Below are 23,679 nucleotides of genomic sequence, written 5' to 3'. Positions count from 1 at the left end.
AATGAATCTGGGCACTTTAATGTAATACTGTAATACTTATTAGAAGGCACTACAACAAATACTATCATATATTTAAAAGATTGAATAAAACAAAATAATAAAAATTTGACTAATATAATAAAATTTACTGAAAAAAGGCATGATTTTAATGACAACTGAGCAGTTTATTATTTTAGGATTAATTATATAATATAATAAATTGTTTTTATAAAAAATCTGAATTGGCTTTAATTTTTTGAACTCTCAATTTTTTTTTTCTTGTCATTGTGTTTTGTTTTTTCATTTTTATTAGTTGTTTATTTGAAATATTACTATTTTGGGTTATTTATAATAGTTTCAGTTTTAGTTAGTTTTTATTTCCAGGGAATAGTAACTAAAATATATTTTGTATTAAAGTAATGAGAATTTTAAAATGTGCTTAAATGTTATAGAAATTCAAGGAAGGATTCATTTTCACTTGATTTTGAGATAAAAGACAAACATATTTTGACAGGCTTCATTAAAAAGAAACATTGCATATACATACATACATATATATATATATATAGAGAGAGAGAGAGAGAGAGAGAGAGAGACTAATAAATGAAATAACTGAATCATGATTTCAATCATTAGTTTTTCTATTCATATGGAGGTTACCCATTGATTCGGTGGGATTTTTCTCTCCTGTGATGCAGCGAGGAATATTGTAGAAGCAGCTGCCAATGGAGTAGTGTGCTACAGAAGGAAGATTGCGGTCGAGGGTCCAGTCACCTGCGTTCAAACGTTGCTTTGCTGTGTAATCATTAGTCTCGACGTGCCAGAGCTCCTCACCGTCAAACTCCAGCTCAAAACCAGCGGCCATCATCTCTATGACGGTATGTCAGCTGACGCAATAAACCCTTGACACCTGAGGGAGAAAAACCTTCTGTTGAACCATCAACATGCAGGATTACAAACACAATGCCAGCAGAAACAACCTCAAATTTGAGTTCAGGAGGTTTAAAAGATAGTTTTTAAGCAGATAAAATCATTACCTTGAGCTCTTGAAAAACTCATAAAACATCACGTGTGCAAAACAGAGAGAACAAGCACAACATGTCAGAGCCATCAGCCGAACATAGCGTTTACTTCCTCCTCTAGTCATTATTGAGCACGAAACAGTTTCCTCATGCCTGATAGGAACTAGAACAATGAATTCCACCAGCTAATCAGGTTCCACATCTTTTGTGTTGCATGAAACCACTGCATTTTTTTTCTATAACCATTGTGTATTGAACAAAAATTCAATGGCATTCAAATGGCATTTTAATATCTTATATAATATTATATTAATATAATATTTAAAATTATACAATTTGCAGATTATATAATCTGCAATTTGTATAATAAAAATGTGTATTATTATGATCGTTTCTTTATTTTATATAAATCATAAATCATATATATATATATATAATACATTTATAATAAAGGAATAATATTTTTATATATTTATAATACAAATAATTTTATTGAAGAGCTGTGAAATCATAATACTAATATTTCAGGCACGAACTTCATTTTCAAACATTAAACGATTTGGTTGACAGCAGCTTGTTTCGAAGTGATTTTCATTCAATTTAGTAGGATAGTTGACGGTTGGATTCATGTAAATTGCCACAGAGATATTTCACAGCATAAATTTCCCCAAATAATCCTGATATTAAAATGTTTTCTGAGACTTTGGGAACCTTGCGTTCATAAAATACCAGCAGTCAGAACTTCTTCATGCCCTTGAGCTAAACCGAAAGCACTCGTGCTCTATCTTTTTTTTTTTTTTTCTCGCAGTGACAGATTGCTTGTACACACTATTTTAACACCCACACCGTTCTCCCTAGCATTACCTGTTTTGCAAGGCTGCTGAGTTGTACCAATAATAAATAATAAAATACTGAAACACCCCTTCACACCGTTCACTTGTTGTATTTGTATTTCCATCCAAATAAAAAAACAATGTATAATCTGGAACGCATAAACTCTTAATTATACTGCAGAGAAGGAATATTGGGTCACAATGATCTGCCCTGTGTCTTATATATAAGAATATTCTAGAAAAGAAAGGTTAGAGCAATGCAAATAAATACAAACGAGAAAGCAGCAGAAGCAAAAACATGGTATAAGGACTCCATATATACAAGAAATAAATGACTGTCTATTGCTTAAATGTGATGCCTCTATTCTCCTCTACAAACCAGATCTCTCAAGTTAACATTCAACTTAAACAGCTAATTCTTTTAATAACTTTTCTCTAGAGCTCATGAACAATCTCCTCCAGTCCAGTGAGGCCTTATGGCTGTTCTATTCAATGAATATATTTACTACATTTTTACAGATGCCTATTCAGACAGATTTATGAGTTTCATTTGACATTGATTCCATCATGTAAAAAAATTAAATGAAATACATTTTTTACAGTTCAAAGCAATATCAAAATCAAACTAGTTTCATTTCACGAATGGAAAGTTTTTGAACAACTCCGAATATATCATGTGTACAAAACAAATCCCAAAACAGTCCAGTGCATCACGGCGCAGACAAATAAACGTTTTAAAGCCAATGCAAATGCAAAGTTGTTCTTATTTCTGTCCTTTCGTTCCCCCTTAAAGGTCCTTTAGAAATTTTCAGGCAAGTTTTGGTCACTCAGAGAGATCGAAATACTGGCCCTGATCTTTAAAGCAATGCAAAAAGTAGTAAGAAATGTTTCTAAATGGTCAAAATGGAAGCAGAACAAAACAACAAGCTATTTCATCAACTAAGAAAAGTAGTTATGATTACGCACTCTTTCCCATTATGGGCATTCTGGTAAAAGTCTTCTTTATAAAAGAAAAAAAATCCTTCATAGTATGTACATTTTTTTTTTTACACTATAGTAAACATAGGTCCTGGATTCAAGAGGCACGGGAGACAACGTGTCTGCATCCCAGAATTCAGTGTGCTGCAGAGAGCCCACTTCCTGTGCCTTCCCAGAGTCCTCTTCACCTGGAGTCCGAGTCACTGGTGTCAGATGAGGAAGAGGATGAGGATGAGGATGAGGAGGAGTCTGAGCTGGAGCTGCTGGCGCTGAGACGTGAGGTTATGGTGTGAAGCTCTGCGCCGCTCGGCTTCTCCACTGAAAGAGAAACACAAACCGCTTTACACTCATAAAGAAATTGGTTTTGTGGGTTTATCCCAGCAGAGTTTTGCTGTTGACTTGATTTACATGGCAAATTACTATGAACACATAACTTGTCCTCAAACACTAAATATGTCTTTTTTTCTAAATTGATACTTTTCACATACGTTTATAATAGCTTTGAATACAATGGATATACATATATAAATATAAATGATTGACTCCCTACATGATTTACATTATAATTGTATATAAATCCCTACAGGATTTCTACAATATACAGTACAGACCAAAAGTTTGGACACACCTTCTCATTCACAGAGTTTTCTTTATTTTCATGACTATGAAAATTGTAGAGTCACACTGAAGGCATCAAAACTATGAATTAACACATGTGGAATTATATATGGAATTATATACATAACAATATGTATATGGATTAACCTCATTGAATTAGGTCATTATCAGGTAAGTTAAAGTTGGAATCAGCGTATGGAGTCACTAAATTACAGCCAATATTTTAAAAGTTGTTGAGAGGCAAGACAAGAATGTTTATTTATATATATATATATATATATCTCTATAGATATCTATCTATCTATATATCTATAGATATACAGTACAGACCAAAAGTTTGGACACACCTTCTCATTCAAAGAGTTTTCTTTATTTTCATGACTATGAAAATTGTAGATTCACACTGAAGGCATCAAAACTATGAATTAACACATGTGGAATTATATATGGAATTATATACATAACAAAAAAGTGTGAAACAACTGAAAATATGTCATATTGTAGGTTCTTCAAAGTAGCCACCTTTTGCTTTGATTACTGCTTTGCACACTCTTGGCATTCTCTTGATGAGCTTCAAGTGGTAGTCACCTGAAATGGTCTTCCAACAGTCTTGAAGGAGTTCCCCGAGAGATGCTTAGTTGTACAGTATAACTTATACAGTTGGTCTGCACATGTGAAAATAATTCATAGTTCATATTTGTAGTCTGTTTTCCTGAGAGAAAATGCTGTACATTTTAAATGTATATATCTGCTAAAACTACATTTTGTCAGCTTTTAAGCAAACAGATGATCTTAAAGCAAACAGAGATGGATTAAAAGCCATTATATATATATATATATATATATATATATACATACATACATATATAATTACTATTATTATTAGTGATGCACCGAAATGAAAATTCTGCGCCGAAACCGAAACCAAAAATTTAGGATGCACTTGGCCGAAATCACAATATAATAATCAAACTTTTATTAACAGTTACATAACAAAACACAAAATATTTTTACAATAAATATAAATAATAATTATTCTTCAAGTTTTATGTTCCATCAAATAAAATCGTTTTTTAAAAATTGTGCAAAAAAATCCACAATTTTGGAGATTTTTGCAGAACAAATGTTACATATTGCAACTTAGGTGTCCTCTCGTATAGGGCTGTCACTTTTGTGAAAAAAAAAATCCTGTTCGATTTTTGAGACATAGGCAAAGTGTTCATTGAATCGTTAGTAAATTGCCTATATTTGGCGTTGATCCGTTTTTCAACGCCAAATATAGGCAAATCCACCGACAACTAAACGGGCATTAGGGCGAACGTAAAGAGGGCGCTTGAGACGCGCACAAGTGTGGACTGCCATAACATCAATGAAAAACATTACTGAAGGCTACATTGATATTATGCACTAATAGGCTCTGTGTGTGTGTGTGTCTGTGTGTGTGTGTGTGTGTGTGTGTGTCAGAACCTGCAGTTGCTGTGTGACGCGCGTTCGCTGCGAGCGTATAGTGACGAGCTGGACGCGCTCCGAGAGAAGGCCGTTAAAATCGATTCCCTGTTTTCGTTTTCGAAACTTGTGTTGGTTGGTCCGATCGATTGTGCAGCTTTTGTGACAAGCTTTTTTTGATTGTGACAGCCCTTTGACATGCTTAATCTTTGATAGGCAGACGCGTGATAACAGCTCGACCGTGAGTGAAACCTAAGCACTTGCTCACGGATGGGAGGGGCGGGTGGCATTCATTTTCGGTTTAAGTTTTCGGTTGTTTTTTTTATTTCGGCCCAAAACCGATAATGCCATTTCGGCCGAAAATTTTCGGCGGCCGAAATTTCGGTGCACCCCTAATTATTATCAAATAAATTAAACATATAAACAATATTACAATTGTAATATTTTTATTTCCATTATTATTAAGATAATGTAAATATTATTATAATGTTCTTTTTTATTTTTAATACAAATGAAATATTAATTGTTGAAATATTTGCTTGTTTTTTTAATTGTCAGATTAATTATTCAACAAAATAAGAAATATTACCATTGCAATAAAATAACAAAAGTCTCATTACTACTGTGAAATACTTTTCATATTTTCTAGAATTGTTTTTCAATTTAATACAACTGCAATATTCATTGTTTTTAAATAATTTATTTACTACTACTACTAATGATAACAATTATAATTTATTTTCTTTTACAATACAGCTGTAACATTGCAAAACTAATATGTATGGCTTAATTTCTTTATTTTCAAATGTTAAACTCTTTCTTCTGATGACAACAGCTGGTTTATAAGCACTTCTTATTACAAGGGAAGATGGTTGGCAAATGTTATGTTTTGTGTGGAGTGGCATTATTCGTGAACCAATCCGCTCTAAGATACTGAAAACACCATAATCATTAAGTCATAATCATCACAATTTTGTTTTGACTTTGATTATTCATGCAGCCCCAAGTATCTATTGAACTACATCTTGCGGCATGTCAGTTGCTGTTTTTTTCTTTCATCTTGTTCACCTAGGTTCGCTCTGTTCTTGTCTGCTTGTTCCACATCACCTCTATACACACACACATTCAACTGACCCTATAAAGGGCAACACTGGCCTGAAGCTCGATTACACCAGACCATCAGACTGGAGTTATTAATGAGTCCCACACACCGAGACATAATGGAGCAGCTAGAGAACTTCAGAAGCTGCTATCAGCCCTACAGTACCTTTGGGTTTCTGGGGTTTCTTGACAGAGTTCAGCTGTCCGCTCACATCCTGTAACCTCCTCTCCAGCTCCCTCTTCTTCTCCAGAGCCAGTTCCTCTCGGCTCTTCCCACCTCCTCCCTTCTTCACCACTGCACACAGGACACATCTCCATCACACAACAAAAAGTTCCAGCTAAAACATACTAGAGGTCAACAAATAAAGATTTTTTTTATGGATGGTAAATGCTGATATTTTAGCGAGCAGAGCGGCCACTGACCAATATAACGATGATTTATATGATATCAAACTATTTCATTTAAAGATGAAGTAAAATGTGTATTAAATGTGTATTTATTTTACCTTTTCATTACATTTACATTTATTCATTTAGCAGACACTTTTATCTAAAGCGACTTACAAATGAGGACAGTGGAAGCAATCAAAATCAACAAGAGAGCAATGATACACAAGTGCTATACCAAATATATATATATAAAAAAATCGAATTTTATTTATTAAAATATGATAAGATTTAACAAATCTGAATACATAAAACAAAATCACTGTAATTAAAAGATTAACTTTAAAATCATGTCATATGAAAAACATGTCATATAAATAAAACATTAATAAAAATGTAAAAAAAAATAATAATATGCACAATAAGACCAGAGACAAATTTTTAAGTATGTAACTTAAGGATGAATTAAATGATTCAAAAAATTAAAAATAATAATAATATTTTTTTTTTTGGCTTAAACCACTAATAACTCATTTTGAAATCAAGTTTGAGTTGGCAACCAGTTGCAAATTATGATGCATATGAAAAACTGATTTCTCATCTATCCTAACTCAGGATGTCACAGGTAACAAGCGTTCGATCTCAGCTCACCATATGGTTTGCGGGGCTTCTTGCGCAGGCAGGTCATCACATATCGCTCCAGCTCACGGAGTGTGGATGGCTTCAGCGTTTCAAAATCGATTTCGATCTCCTCGGGGTTGGTGTCGCGGAGCGAGGGCTCCCGTGACTGGATGATGTGCACCACACGGCCCAGCTTCTCCCCGGGCAGCTTGTTGATGTCCAGGCTGAGCTGCCGCTTGTCGTCATAACTCATGGGAAGACCGTCCTCTTCCTCCTCAGAGTCGTAGTGCGGCAAGCAGACGGCAGCAGCCGCGGAGAAAAGAGAGGAGGAGGATTTCTTTGCGTTCCTGCCAGTAAATCAAATAAACAGACTTGTAATTCTGAACAGAGGGAGGGTGAAGCTGCTGGCTAAAGATCTGAGCTGGATTTGAAGATTCGCTGCTTCTTATGAGAACATTTTAGTTTGCGGTTTAGATCTTGAACTAAATGCTGTTCTGGTTCTTCACTATCTGGGTTATTGATCTGAAGCAGTCTACTGTTATTGAATTGAATTAAGATTCCAACAACTGAATTGATCAGAACTGGTTTTTCATAACATGTAGCTAAAATATTTTTGTTGCAATAAACGGTACTTTAAAAATGAAATCTGTTTTAGATAATACATGTATTAAATCATAATGTATTTAAAGAATGTATTTTTCTTCAAATTAATTATGAATGTATCATTATTAATTATTGCAATTATTACAAATGGATTATTATTTATTTTTAATCAAAACAATAATACATAACAAAATACATATACATACATACATAATATATATATATATATATATAGACCTATAAAAATAGTTCATTTGAATTATATTGATTTTGTTATGTGCATTTGTCATTACTCTTAACACATTCATTTTAACATTCTATATACTGTAGCTTCAATTTAGTTTTGTTTCTTTATTAATAATTATTGTACTTCAAACAACGTTTTTATTTCAGTAAGTTGTCAAGCCAAAATTTCTCATTTCTTTAAACAAATGAATATAATATTAATTTCTTATTGCATTTCAAATTTATTTAAACTACGGGAAAATGATTTTTTATTGGTTTTAGTTTTAGTTAACAGAAACAAAACTAGTTTGCACAAACTATCTGAGCAGAATAATCAATTCCCATCCATATCTCCACTCTACTCCAGATCTACAGTAAGAGGAAGTGATGAGAAAAATACAAACTTGTTCTTGCTGCTTTTTTTCACAGGGCCTTTCTTGCTCTGTGTAGATGACAGGGAAGCATGGCTGGATTTGCTTTTAGGCAGTTTGAAAGGTTTGTCCCGCTCATCACTCATCAAACTTCGACTTCCTCTGTGTTTCTCTGGCTTCTTTTTCTTCTTCTTGTCCTTCTTTTTCTCTCGTTTCCTTTTAGGTTTGACGATCGGGCCGGAGGAGAGGGCTGCCAGCTGCTCATGTACCGCTCTGAGCTAAAGCACAGACACAGACTACATGCTAAAATATCGAGTTATGACAGTCAAAGTCATGACACTTCTCCTTTAGATTAACATGCAAGTTATTATAAGGATGAATGAATGGATGAAGCACATAAGAAGAAAGAGTTTTGTCAAAGAGGACTTTGATCTCATGCTGAGTGAAGTGCATGTATGAAGTAGAGAGTAACAGGAAGGTCTGTGTACCTGAGTACACACCTGGTCCTGCAGCTGGGCCAGGCGTTGAGCTCTCTCCTCCTCGCTGTCTGAGCTCGGGCTGCTGTCGCTGCTCGGCTCACTGTCACTGCTCGGCTCGCTCTCCGACGAGGAGGAAGAGGACGACGAAGAGGAAGAGGACGATGAAGAGGAGGAGTGGTGCATTCCCAGCATGCCCATGTTCCGTCCTAATGGCATGGGAGACAATTCCTCCTTCTCCGAAACCTCGTCAGGCATTTTTGCGAAGCGGAACTCAAACACGTCCTGAGGAAAAAGAAAGGGAAGAATATAAAAAAATATTACATCTGTAAAAGGACAATCCTAGCAAAATCTCTAACAAAAATAAGCAACTTAGAATCACTGCACAAAAAAAAAATTTTAATCATGCAAAAAAAGGTTCCAAATATTTATTTATTATATTTATATATATATTGTATATACACAGTACAGCCTGCATTTATTTCATCAAAAATACACAAAAAATTTAATATTGTGATATATTATTACAATTTAAAATAATTGTTTTTAAATTTATTATACTTTAAATTATCATTTATTTCTGTGATGCAAAGCTGAATTTTTAGGATCATTATCATATGATTCTTTAGAAATCATTCTAATATGATGATTCATTATCAAAGTTGGAAACAGTTCTGCTGCTTAATATTTTTTCAGAACATGTGGTACTTTTTTAGGATACTTTGATGAATAAAAAGTAAAAAAAAGAAGCTACGTTTTTAAAATATAAATATTTTGTAATAACAATATACACTACTGGTCAGTAATTTGGTGTCAGTCATTTTTTTTCTTTTTTTAATAAAATCAATACTTTTATTCAGCAAGGATGTGTTAAATTAATAAAAAGTGATAGTAAAGAAAATATATTATTAGAATATATATTATTAGATTTTTTTTTTTTTTTTTAATAAATGCAGTTCTTTGTAACCTTTTATTCATCAAATATATTAGACAGCAGAACTGTTTCCAACACTCATAATAAATCAGAATATTAGAATGATTTCTAAATGATCATGTGATAGACTGGATGTTACATGTGACACTGAAGGCTGGAGTAATGATACTGAAAATTCAGCTTTGCATCACAGAAGTAAATTATTTTTTTAAAGTATATTCAAATAGAAAACTATTATTTTAAGTTGTAATAATATTTCACAATATTACTGTTTTTTTCTGTATTTTTGATCAAATAAATGCAGGCTTGAGGAGCAGAAGAAACTTCTTTCAAAAACATTAAAAATAGTAATGTTTCCAAACTTTTGGTCTGTAGTGTATATATATATATATATATATATATATATATATATACACACACACACATACATTTTAATATTTATTTTACTGTAGTATAATTAATCTGAATCACTTTCAGTTATCGGGCCTCATTTTCAAATAAAATAAGCTGAATGAGAATATTTAAAATATCTAATGAATAGTTAAAGAAATGTTTTGAAATGATTTCAAATTGTATTTTAAAAATGTTTAACGGCTCTCGGTTTGACTAGGCTGATAGTAAAAGCAAAAAAATTACATTAATATATAAACCAATCAAACTATCAGCCAAATCAAACAATTACTACATAGCAACACTTTGCACAAAAACACAAGCCTATTTTAGCATCATTACGATTTTGCACTGAAGCAGAATTAAGCATCTTTATACTGATGCATCTTCATACAAAACAGCAGAGGCAGTTGAGTTCATGTACCTGCAGTTTTCGTGCCATGGTGACCACATCGTGATCAGGTGGGTTGTACTTATAGCAGTTGGAGAACATGAGTCTGACATCAGCGCTGAACTGCTGGGCATCTCTGTACTCACGCTCATCCATCTTCCTCTGAGGAACACAATACATAGGTCGAATATTACATCACCTCAGACTGCTTACCGTATTTTCCGGACTATAAGTTGCACTTTTTTTCATAGTTTGGCTGGTCCTGCGACTTATAGTCAGGTGCGACCTATTTATCAAAATTGATTTGACATGAACCGAGAGAAATGAACCAAGAGAAAAAAGTACCGTCTACAGCCACGAGAGGGCGCTCTACGCTGCCAGAGATACTGCTCCGTGCTCCTGTAGTCTACACTGAACACAGAGCGCCCTCTCGTGGCTGTAAACAGAAATGTTTTCTCTTGGTTCTTGGTTCTAAATAAATGCGACTTATAGTCCATTGCGACTTATATACATAGGTGTGATTGACAAAGGACAAAAAAGCAGGAATCTATGCAGGAAACTATACGGTGCACTTACCCCCCACCCCCACACACAGTGACATAATTTATATAGTATAATAATAAATTAATAAAAAATATTATACTTGTTTTTTGTTTTAATGAATTTATAAATTAAATAATTAAAAAAGGGAAGAAAAATTTAAATACACATCTAAATTAAATGATGGAACAAAAAAAAATCATAAAAGGAGTAATGTGGGAAATATGCTTCAAAGACTGGGCAAAATAGGGATGAAATCCAAAAAAATCTGTCAATAACTTGCTGCTGACGTGCACGAAAACTAGCCATTTATTGGGCATTTCTTGTCCTCCCAGATGTCCTTATTTCTATGGTGTCCTTTACATCTATATTTTTGAAAGGTATCTTTTCTTGTGTTTTTGTTCAGCCATTTTGTCAGTGCTTTATTATAGACTTCTATGATTGCTAATTCACAACAGAAGACGATTATTAGGTTGAACATTCAGAATACGATTCCATAGGTTATACTTCAGCACGAATTTCGCGAATGGACAGCGACTCTTAAGTAGCACGTAGAACGCGTTCATGTCAAGTAAAGTTTTTAGGAAAAGCATGTGGAATTGCGGCGAGCGTTTATAACCTTGCACGTTGAGAGCGCTCTTCAGAACTAAGATTGTTATCGGGAAACTCGAACCAGATCAGATTAAAGTGAATCAGTTCAAAGGAGTCATTAGTTCGCAAATCGGACAAGTCATTAGTGGACAGATATGCTCATATGCTCCGTGCATATAACGTTACTCCCAAATATATTTTTAGGTCGCACAGATTAAATTTCAGGAGCATATGCGACAAAAATGTTGGAAATTTCGAGCCTTGTAGAAGCTGCTAAACTATCTAGCTAGAAGTAAGCAATAACCAACATGGCGTTACTTTGCTAAGTTAGCCCAGAATCGTTTAACATTAATGTTATGGAATCATGACAAAAGTGATCAATTGATTGGTCAAATTTTACTAGACCTGCATATAAAAATAAAAGACAATATATTGGATTTGCTTACATGGATCACCCGTGTTCACGGTCTTCGTCAGTCAACTGAAGCTGTTCACGTGAGTAGATGGTTGGGTGTTGTGCGCATTCAGAACGGAGCACGTACACTTTGAACTTCAATCGTGACAAATTATTGGAGTGCTTGCGGAGTGACATGACGACATGATTCAAAGGCACAAAATACGTTGACAGCGGTGAGCGATCATTATGTTTACCAATACCCGACCCATCGCAACCGCCTACACGCCTACACCCCGTGTTTTTTTTTTTTTGCTTGATTACGAGAGCATCATTTTCAGGTCGGAAAAGCTGGATTTCCGGATTTTTCCGGAAGAATCACACCCCTGTATATATGTTTTTTTCCTCGTCATGACGTATTTTTGGACTGATGCGACTTATACTCAGGTGCGACTTATAGTCCGAAAAATACGGTAAATGCTACCCAGAACTTTTACAGAGCCAAAACTCTGCAGTGGAAGCATGTATACACGGCCATCCAAACATACTGTGTATATGTGTAATTCATGCAAGTCACCTTGATGGTGCTGAGATCCATGGGATGTTTGATGATGTCGTGGTAGTCGTGGAGGCCCAGTGTCGACGTGTCCACGGGTTTGTAGAAGGGCCAGGCGTACGCCGCGTGTTTTTTGCACAGCAGTTCTTTAAGTACGCCACTGCTGTAGCGAAGCTGCTTGCTTAGTTTCCCCCGCCGTGAGGGCTGATGGGGCCGCACTGAGTCGGGCAGGTCCTTACATGGAGGTTTAATTGGACGACGGGACAGCGGTCGCCCTAGGACGGGCTGGAGGTGTGTGGGGTCGTTCACGGCCATATTTGGTGAACAATTCATGGGCATGGAGGACAGAGAGTGGGGCATCTCTCCAGCCGATCCGTGACCTTTTCCCATGCCTCCCATCCGAGCAGCTGCGGTCACGGGGAAGCCGAGTGTGGTGGGAGTGGTGGTGTCAGCTTTACGCTTCACACCCTTCTTCTGAAGAAAGAACACACACATAAGGCTTTCATTTAGTGCAAGTAATAACTACACACTCAACTGAACCTACCAGCAGCCAAAAATGTTTAAAAGCAATGGCAGATGGAAACATTTTCAGTGAATAATCAATTAAACTTCCGTCTGCGTTTCCATCGAAATGCTTCGGAAGACTTGGAATACACCACACAAGTATCATAACCTAAATCTATGGTGTATTTAGTATAGTCTGTAAGTACACTAAATACTGATCATTTGACTATATAAAATAATAGTTGATTTATTATAATTACTAGTTAGTTCAAATAAATAATACATAAGGTTATTATTATATATACAATATATAATTTTTTAATTGCATACACAACAACCCAACATTTTGCAAATTTGAAGTGAGAATTTTTTTTTTAAATACAGTAAAAACATTAATACTGTGAAATATTATTACAATTTAAAATATATGTTTTCTATTTGAATATGTTTTTAAAGTCATTTATTTCTGTGATTAAAGCTGTATTTTCAGCATCATTCCTCCAGTCTTCAGTTACATTATCTTCAGAAATCAGTATAATTTACTGATTCATATTTATTATCAATGTTGAAATTAGTTTATGATTGAAGTTTTAATATATATGTAAAAACTATGAATATGTATATGTAAATGTGGTGGTGTATATATATATATATATATATATATATATATATATATATATATATATATATATATAAATTTATAATATAGAAATATATTATAATATAGAAATTATAATAAATTTATAATTTTAATATATTTATATTATATTATTTTAATATATTTTAATATATTTATAATTATAATATATTTATAATTATAAATATAATTATAAATATATTTATTATATAGAAATTTAATCCTTTACCATCTTTGGGTATCAACAGCTCCTTTGAATCTCATTCAGTTACTGTTACCTACCCTCTTAAAATACATTTTGTAGTTGTCTATCGACCCCCAGGACCACTGGGTAATTTTTTGGATGAATTAGATGTGTTGCTCTCAACCTTTTCTGAGGATGGTACTCTCCTAGTTATGCTTGGAGATTTCAACATCCATCTAGATAAACCTCTGTATGCTGATTTCCATGCTTGCCTCTTTTGATCTCAACCGAGTGTCAACTACTGCTACTCACAAATCAGGCAACCAACTGGACCTTATTTATACACGACATTGCTCTACTGATCATGTTCTGGTTACTCCACTGCACACGTCGGATCACTTCCTCCTCACTCTTAACCTCGACGTAACCTACGCACACTTTTACCCTCCCGGCTATCTGCAATGGTTTCATCTTCACTTCCTTCCCCTAAACTGTTTGCATCTTTGGACGCGATCAGTGCTACTGATACTTTCTGCTCCACTCTTACATCTTGTTTAGACACTGTTTGCCCCTTATCTTCCAGGCCAGCCCGTAACACCCCTTCTGCCCCTTGGTTATCTGATGTTCTACGTACAGCCCGAAGCCATTTGTTTTGAGAATAATGGCTGGCTGATGAAGTTATTGGCTGGCTAGCCGGCTCAGCCAAAACCTAAATGGCTGCTGCAGCCGCCAAACTTTTCATAGCTGCAAATGGCTGAAGCTGCCACTTCATGTCTACAGATGTCTACAGTATGTTATTCTAAATAAATTATATCTCAATCTTTCCAAGCATTGCATGGCTTACACTATATTTCTACAAAATGCAATACAATGTAATAAAAAACACCAGATTTTACTTTCACAACGTATGCACATATTTATTTTGTAGTCTGTAATGCTACTAAACATTTTCAAATAGCCTACAATTGATGGGAAAAAAATTACAGAGGGATTTATGGATATCTACTTTTGTTATCCTGTAAATCAGAATATACTGTGTCAATAGCCTTAAAAAATGATTTTCGCCATGTTTTTTGGAATAAAATGTTATATATCAGGCTAGGAATAATATATTTACAAATCCCTCTGTAAATGTCTTCATAATATAACTAGGTACTACTGAAGTGGAGATTTCGGACTTGGAGTATGAGAGAAAGGTCATTTTGAGAAAACAGGCTTTAAAGATTTATCATCAGCCAATGAGATCGCGCATTCAGTCTTTTTACTTTCACGATTGGTTGCTGATAAAAAGGAAATGACCATATTTGGATCCAACAGTATTGTACAGAAGAGAGAGAGCTTCCTATGTGACGAGAGGGTTACGGCCATAGACAGTAAAAGAGATCGCGGAGAAGTATGTTGATTAAGAACGCAAACTTTTGTTGAATTTATGAGAAATCTACATACGCAAACAGACGAAGTGTAGTAAAATAAAGACCTAAATGTGTATTTCTGACTTTTTTTCACCACAAGTCTGAAAGAAGATATGTTATTGAAGACAAATATCCAAAAATCTCAAAATTGACCAGAAAAAAAAAAACGATGTTTTTGCCTGCCGTGTCTCGCCTTAATATAAACACACACTGTTATCAGTATTATTTTGGACAAAGTTTTGCACATTTCACTTCAATGTACACTGAAGCATGCGTCATGAATTAGCAATGTGGAAACGGTGGTTTGTTACTGCAGTAATATCACGTTCAGTGCTATAAATCTCTCCGTTCCAGAATATTTGGTTCATAACATCAATCTTTGATTCAGGTGTTTGTGCAACCGTGCCCTGAAGATTTAACAAAAGTCTGGGTAGGCCTAAGTTACAAAAAAAAAAAAGTAAGTAGGAATTAGGAAAGTATGTGAGAAGTGAGATATAAAATTCCCTTGCTTGCTTCTTTCCGCCATTTCACCTCAGTGCGAGAAAAAAATGCATCGCTTCTTCTGTACGGAAAACGAGCAATTTTAATTGGTCGTCAATTGTTATGAAACCAGTGGGAAAATAGATCTCGTGTATTGTTTATATATTTCGTGTGTGTATGTCTCTATGTGATAGAATTATTATTTGATGCAAATAATTCTAGCCGGCTCAGCCAAACTTTATCAGATGGCGGCTCAATTTGCCCTAGGAAATTATTGGCTGGCGGCGGCTGAAATTCTAAATGGCGCAAATGGCTGCGGCTTCGGGGTCTAGTTCTACGCGAACACCATTCTAAGCCTAGAGCTGCTGAAAGGGTGTGGCGCAAGTCCAAAATTACTACTGACCTTATTGTGTATCAGTCACTCCTATCTTCTTTCTCTGCTAATGTCTCCTCTGCTAAAATGACATACTACCATAACTAAATTAACAATTCATCTAACTCTTGCATGCTTTTTAAAACATTTTCCTCACTTCTTTGTCCTCCTCCTCCCCCTCCTGCTTCATCTCTAATAGCTGACGACTTTGCAACGTTTTTCATTAATAAAATTAAACACATTAGTGCACAATTTTCCACACCACAATCAGTCAAGCTCATATCACCAGCAAACATACACTTATTTACATCCTTCTCTTCATTCTCTGAGGCAGAAGTCTAAAAACTCATTCTTTCTAATCACCCTACTACTTGCCCGCTTAATCCTATTCCATCTCATCTTCTTCAAGCCATTTCTCCTGCAGTTGTACCTGCACTCACTCACATCATCAACACATCCCTCCACACTGGTGTTTTTCCCTCATCATTTAGACAGGCACGTATAACTCCACTACTTAAGAAACCCAACCTCAACCCATCTCTTTTAGAGAACTACAGACCAGTTTCCCTTCTTCCTTTCATTGCAAAAACACTTGAACGAGCTGTGTTCAAACAAGTCTCTACATTTCTCACACACAACAATCTCCTGACTGCAACCAATCTGGCTTCAGAAGTGGACATTCAACTGAGACTGCCTTGCTCTCAGTTGTTGAAGCTCTAAGACTGGCAAGAGCAGAATCCAAATCTTCAGTTCTTATCCTGCTTGATCTGTCTGCTGCTTTTTACACGGTTAACTACCAGATCCTCCAATCAACCCTACTGGCAAATAGCATCTCAGGAACCACACTTCAATGGTTTGAGTCTTACCTATCAGATAGGTCCTTCAAAGTATCTTGGAGAGGTGAGGTTTCCAAGTCTCAACATCTAACTACTGGGGTGCCTCAGGGCTCAGTTCTTGGACCACTTCTCTTCTCTGTCTACATGGCATCATTAGGTTCTGTCATTCAGAAACATGGCTTTTCATACCACTGCTATGCTAATGACACTCAACTCTACCTCTCATTCCATCCTGATGATCCGACGGTAGCTATTCGCATCTCAGCTTGTCTAACAGACATTTCTTCCTGGATGATGGACCATCACCTTCAACTCAACCTTGCCAATACAGAACTGCTTGTGATTCCAGCAAACCCATCGTTCCATCACAATTTCACCATCAAGTTAGGCACATCAACCATAACTCCTTCAAAAACAGCTAGAAGCCTTGGAGTTATGATTGGTGATCAGCTGACTTTCTCAGACCAAATTGCTAATACTGTCCGATCCTGCAAATTTGCTTTATTCAACATCAAGAAGATCAAGCCCTTTCTTTCGGAACATGCTGCACAACTCCTTGTTCAAGCTCTTGTTCGGACTATTGCAATGCCCTCTTGGCAGGTCTTCCAGCCAATTCTATCAAACCTTTACAATTAATTCAGAACGCGGCAGCAAGATAAATTTTTAATGAGCCAAAAAGAATACACGTCACACCTCTGTTTATCAATTTGCACTGGCTTCCAACAGCTGCTCGCAAAAAATTCAAGGCATTGATGTTTGCCTACAAAACTACCACTGGCTCTGCACCCATTTACCTAAATTTGTTACTTCAGACTTATGTGCCCTCTAGAAGCTTGCGTTCTGCAAGTGAGCATCGCTTGATTGTGCCATCCCAAAGAAGCACAAAGTAACTTTTACGGACTTTTAAATTAAATGTTCCCTCCTGGTGGAATGACCTCCCCAACTCTATCCGGACAGCTGAGTCCTTAACCATCTTCAAGAATCGTTTGAAACACATCTCTTCCATCTTTATTTGACCCTCTAACTTTAACACTCACTATTCTAATTCTATTCTTAAAAAAATCTAACTACCTTTCTAATCTTTTTGTATTCAATTTTTTTATTTTCATTTATTATGCAATTGTATATGTGTGTGTGTGTGTGTGTATGTGTAAAGACCTCTAACTAGCTTGCTCTATTCTTTTTTTTATTCTATCTGTTTTCTTTTTATTTATTATATTATTTAAAATCCCATGCTACGTGTACTGTGTTAACCTAACTGAGACTTGTTATAGCACTTATATATCATTCCTCTTTTTGTTGTTTTTGATTGCTTCCACTGTCCTCATTTGTAAGTCGCTTTGGATAAAAGCGTCTGCTAAATGAATAAATGTTAATGTAAATGTAGTATCAGCCCAGAGTTTTGCCCTGAAGCTTGTGTGAATGAACCTTTGTGGTGGGTTGGGTGGGTGGTGCAGTCATCAGCGGTGGAGGAGGGCCGCTGTTGCTCAGCAGGGTCTGTGGTGGGGTGGAAAACCGTGAATCTGGCGTGTCGGGAGAGGTAGGAGAGTATGCTGACTGCGACACGGCAGGAACCTGGTGAGCCAACGTAACGCTTCCTCCTACTGATGGAAATAAAGCATGCATTTAGCAAAAGTGACAGACTGGTTGATTGACTGATTGCTTCACATGTCAGTCAGGCGATATCTTCCTGTTTGAATAGACAGTTCTTGGCAATTAGCTATAAATCTGGTACTACAGACTATATGACTGTGTAACTTACCTCTGCTTCGACGTCCTTTGATGGTCTTTGCTCCTCTGCCTTTAGGGGTAGGAGGGGGCAACTCAATCTCTTCCTGGGGCATCTGGGCAACCTTCTGTAAGAAGACCTTCTCCAGAGACTGTGCCATCAACACAATGTCATCTGTAGGCTGAAAAACAATTCACTTAATACACTTTTGTAGAATATTTTAACAGCGGCATCAGTTGATAGACCGATGTTGATATGTAAATGTACACTGCCATTCAAGAGTCTGGGTTCGAATGGTTTAGAAAAAAAAATATGCTCACCAAGGCTGCATTAATTTGATGAAAATACATTACTCCACATCATTACTCCAGTCTTCAGTGTCACATGATCTTCAGAAATCATTCTAATATGCTGATTTGCTGCTTAAGAAACATTTCTGTTTTCCATATCTCAACTACAACCATTTGAATCTCTCACATTTCATTTTAGTGCTTAAAAATGCAGCAATTATATGAAATGACTGTTTCTGCTCTCACCGTTAGGTGATGCCTAACGAGGACTGTGGGATGTTTTCATGGCAACACACACCTTATTGTAGATGTAACAGTTGGTGAACATGGTGTTGAAGTCCTGCAAACATTCGCTGGCGCTGCGGTAGTAGTTATTCTCCAGTCGTTTCTTGATTGAGCCCATGTCCATCGGCTGTTTGATGATCTTATGGTAGTCCTGAAAGCAAAACAGGAAATGGTGTCATAGGAGATCATATCATTCATGCATATGTATAAAGGAATGTCTCTCAGACTATTTGCACCAACAACATGCTGAAGATTTTCAATCTTGGACAGATTCTGTGCATCAATGCAATGCAAAGAAAAAGGAAAACCATGCTGTTTTGGAATGATATGAAGGTTGGTTGGTTAGAGTTGTGAATTTACTCTCAGAGCCATATGGAGATCCCAATATCACTGGAACTGAAATGTATAGGGCCTTAAAAATCTAGATATCAAAAGAAAATTTTATTAAGAACCAAACTCTAAAAGGGCTTTAAGATATCTTTAATACTTCTTAAGTTACCGGCATGCAAACTTAGGAAAATAAAACTTGAAGAGTGCTTATAATGGCATATATTGCAACAGAGATTGCTAAAGTCTTTTTTACATTTTATTAATAGACCTACCAATCCATGTACAAATAACAAAGATGCTGCCACCATTTTTAATTTGGCTCCAAATCTCAGGTGAAGATTGTCATAAATAGTAGTGTATTTCCCTTTAAATATACATCCATGATATCTAATATTTTGGCTTTCTTTGCCATTTGTGCTTGTCTTTCTTCAGAAAAATATTAACAAAATCAAAACTTTGCGCAGGCCAGGGGAAGTTTTCTGAAATGTAGTTGATTTGACATAGAATGACCCTAGACAATTTATAGTGAATTATTCTCTGAAAGTAAGCATTCACTCACAGGTAAGTTGAGTCGGACCGCGTCCACAGGTTCATGGAAAGGCCAAGCGAAATGATGGCGCCACAATGCTTTCACCAAGACCTTGTAGAGGAACTGCAGCTGATTGGTGCGTCCCTGTCGGCTGGGGTCTGTCAGCGGGGGCGGAGGGAGTCCGGCTGGAGGCACGTGGGGCAGAGACGGGCTCTCAAAGCCCTCATAGAGCAGCGAGGGTCTCCGAATACGCTTGCCTGAACTCTGCTCCATCCCACCCATGACAGACAGCCCTAGACCCACAGAGCTGCTGCAGAAAATCATCAACAAAACACAAGACATGCAGCATTTAGTGCTGAGTTTGGAGGATAAGGAGAAATACCTAAAAATTAAATAATTATATATATATATATATATATATATATATATATATTTATATATATATTAAGGTAAAATGTATATTATCTGTTAATAAGGCAGTAGATAGCTTTGGAAAGGGACTTGATGGAAGTATAACACTACTGGTTTATGCCATTACAATGACCAAATATTTGTTTATCAATCAAATTAACTGATATGTCTGGTTGAGGATAATGGATGTTTTATATATGTAATGTAATATTATGTGGCTTGTTCAGGCTACAGTATGACTAAACAATGCAATGTTTGATATGCAGTCATATTTATTACATTTAAAATTATTAAATTTTTAGGTATTTCTCCTTATCCTCCAAACTTTTATTCTATTTTATTATATTTCTAAACATTCATTTATTCAAAAATACAGTAGGGCAGCACAATTATGAGGAAAATTATAACTGGCGATTATTCCCTTGAAATTGTAATTGCGATTATTAATTATGATTATCACTTTTTACACTGATTGATGTTTATACTTTTGTTTGATGCATCTGAATGTCGTTTTTTTATATGAAAATAAACCAGATGAAAACACTAACTGAAAAACTTTTAGTGCTTTTCTGTAGTATTAAGCCTCGGATGCCAACTATACATTGGATTGGTCTCTTCTTTAAATAATAATTTAAAAAAAATATATATATATATATATATATGGTTAGTTATACTTAAACTAAAATCGAAACAATGGAAAACCCTTAAGTTAACATGTAGAAAGAAAAAAAAATTATCTTAAGCATTGAGAATAATATAAGTGGATTTTGAATGATTAATTGCTGCTTTGAATTATTACGTAATTGTGGAATCCATAATTAAAATTGCGATAAGAAATTCAATTAATTGTGCAGCTCTAATATAGGAACTATTTTCTATTTTAATATATATTCAAATCCAAGTTATTCATGTGATTTATTCACAGCATTTATTAAAAAAATATACAAGCTATTTACCATTTCATTTAATGTGTGAACACAAATATTAATTTACTGACTACTGGCTACTGACCCCAAACCTTTGATTACATATACAGCGGATTATACAAACAGAGCACAATAAACGTGTAAAAAATTATTTGTTTACAAGGAATACACATGCACGGCATACATTAATGACACATTAATTCAATAGACAATTCATCTGTGCATTGAAACTATACATTAGCACTACAGCAAGACAAAATCGTCAGTGCATAGCATAGCACACTACAAGAGACTCTTCAGTAAATGACATTCAGTCTGTCCCGCCTATTCTCTGTTTGTAAACAAGCGTTGTGCATTCATGCCCAATCATCACAGGACAGTCAGCAGCCACATCAATCATCCACCCCTCACACACATTTAACACCAACCACAGCTCCAACACTTCAGATAGCTCATTCACACGGCACTTATGCAAATGAGCTGAATGCGCAAACACAATCAGACAGGAATCAAGCCATGCAAAGCACTGAGATGCATATACATCACACTAAGATTCCTTAAAACTATACCACAATGTATACAGTTCGTACCAAATAAGTATAGTTACTACTGTAAAGACATGATTACTTAATAGATGATATGGCAACAGTGTAAATACCAAGATAACATAGCTGCATGCCTGTTTGTACCAATGACTACAGTAACTATTGTATTTCGACAGGGACTGTGGTTACCATGGTGTGTGTGTGTGTGTGTTATTACAGTGTAAAGCTTTAAATGCTGAAGATGGCGGTTGGAAAAGATGCAGCATAGACCCACAAGACAGTGATGCTCGCTGCATGCTGTTATATTAATAACTGGAACTCAGTTTAAAAGACGCAAGTCAGCTTAAATATGAGTTACATTTCCATTGAAGGAGAGAAATTAAATTGTAAACAAACGATTCCTTCCATTTTATTCATCCTTAGTGATAAAACACACACACAGGATTTGTAAATAGGCTCCGAAGGCACGCCGATACTACCTGTCAAGAGACGGGTTGGTGGCCGCATTCATTCGGATGGATCGGGGTAGTTTTACGGTGCGGAATCCTGTGCTTTCGCCTCCGTTTTATTGTTATTCAACTGATTATGATCGACCTACCCCCGCACAGTCCAACGAACAAATGGCGCCTTTCAATTTCCGCTCCTGGGTTTTTATATAAGAACGCTACTGACCAATCAGAATTCGTTCCGCCTCTGAAACTAGTTTCTTATTGGCTTAGTGTCAAGTCCTTCTGCAGGCAGGAACCGCCCATGACTGGGGTGATGATAAAGAAGAAAAAAAAAGGAATCTTTAACTGTTTAACCTGTTAGCCTATTAACCTATTATTATTAATAATAATACTTTTTTAAAACATTTTTTTATTTAGCATGTTAATTAAGCTTCAACACTAACTGCACGCATGGTTAAATTACTTATATTATTAAGTATTAATTACTAAATAAATTTATTTAAATTTATTTAAATAATAAAAAGGTTTTTTTTTTCTCTGTTACTGTTTCTGATTCACCTATTAAACTTTTAAACATTTAAAAAATTAAACATTTTTCTAGCACTACCGGATTTTTTTCAATGTCAACAATTATAGACATTCTTTCAAGAAAAAAAAAAATAATAATAATTGGTAACACTTTATTATTATTTTCTTTAAGAGATTAAATGAAATAAATAACACATTACATGTCCATAATAAGCATAATGTTTTAAAATGCCATACTAATGAAAGTTACGAAGTACTAATTTTATTTACAACCTGAAAATATCAACCATAAAAACATAAATACCATAACAAAAAATACATGAATAAATAAATAAATACATACATACATGGTTAAGTTACTTTGCTGGGAAAGTGTTTTGCAACTGATTTTCAGGTAACATGTTAAGAACAAAACATATTTTATCTAGAAATAAAAAGGAAAAGGATAAATAAAAATAAAAAAGGATAATAAAATAAATAAAAATGGTTTAAAGAAAAAAATAATCCTATTTTTAATTGTAAATCATATTTTAAAAACGTGTGAAACTAAAAATACATGTGCAATTTAATGCAATGAATTACACAATATATTTGAAATATAATACATGTCTAATAGATACTCTTGTAAACACTATAAAAATGTGCGTGCATGCACTGTATTATATGGGGTTCAGTAGAGAATCACCAATGAGAATTGTGAAGCTCAAAGTGAATCACATTATAGTAATGTGAGCTTAGGAAAAAAAAGTCACAATGCAAAAAAACTGAATAGATT

General features: G+C 35.2%; 1 protein-coding gene across 6 annotated transcripts; it reads right to left on the bottom strand.

Annotated features, from left to right (window-relative positions):
* Positions 1-613: 613 nt before the first annotated feature.
* LOC132103419 (bromodomain-containing protein 2-like) lies at positions 614-22,557 on the bottom strand. 6 transcript variants are annotated; one of them, XM_059508509.1, is made up of 14 exons: positions 22,407-22,557; positions 20,076-20,355; positions 19,200-19,337; positions 18,645-18,792; positions 18,311-18,486; positions 12,804-12,930; positions 12,478-12,764; positions 10,409-10,537; positions 8,673-8,945; positions 8,218-8,462; positions 7,016-7,332; positions 6,144-6,272; positions 3,001-3,130; positions 614-889 (listed from the first exon to the last, which is right to left on the bottom strand). In XM_059508509.1, the coding sequence occupies exons 1-14, from the start codon at positions 22,436-22,438 to the stop codon at positions 850-852; spliced, it is 2,451 nt and encodes an 816-aa protein (XP_059364492.1). In that variant the 5' UTR covers positions 22,439-22,557; the 3' UTR covers positions 614-849. The 6 variants fall into 6 exon arrangements, with proteins under 6 accessions (XP_059364492.1, XP_059364487.1, XP_059364489.1 ...); XM_059508504.1 differs by having other exon boundaries at positions 12,478-12,930; XM_059508506.1 differs by having other exon boundaries at positions 8,685-8,945; positions 12,478-12,930.
* Between the last annotated feature and the right edge of the window lie 1,122 nt (positions 22,558-23,679).

The sequence above is a fragment of the Carassius carassius genome, chromosome 24, assembly GCF_963082965.1.
Source record: "Carassius carassius chromosome 24, fCarCar2.1, whole genome shotgun sequence".
In the NCBI taxonomy this organism is placed as follows: Eukaryota; Metazoa; Chordata; class Actinopteri; order Cypriniformes; family Cyprinidae; genus Carassius; species Carassius carassius.
This window is presented reverse-complemented; position numbering and strand designations above follow the sequence as displayed.

Coding starts and splice junctions, on each gene's coding strand:
- LOC132103419 (XM_059508504.1), bottom strand. CDS start 22,438: ATGAATGCGGCCACCAACCCGTCTCTTGACAG. Junction 12,931..18,310: donor CCACCCAACCCACCACAAAG/GTTCATTCACAC, acceptor TTCTTTCTTCAG/AAGAAGGGTGTGAAGCGTAA. Junction 10,538..12,477: donor TGGATCTCAGCACCATCAAG/GTGACTTGCATG, acceptor TGTGTTCCTCAG/AGGAAGATGGATGAGCGTGA.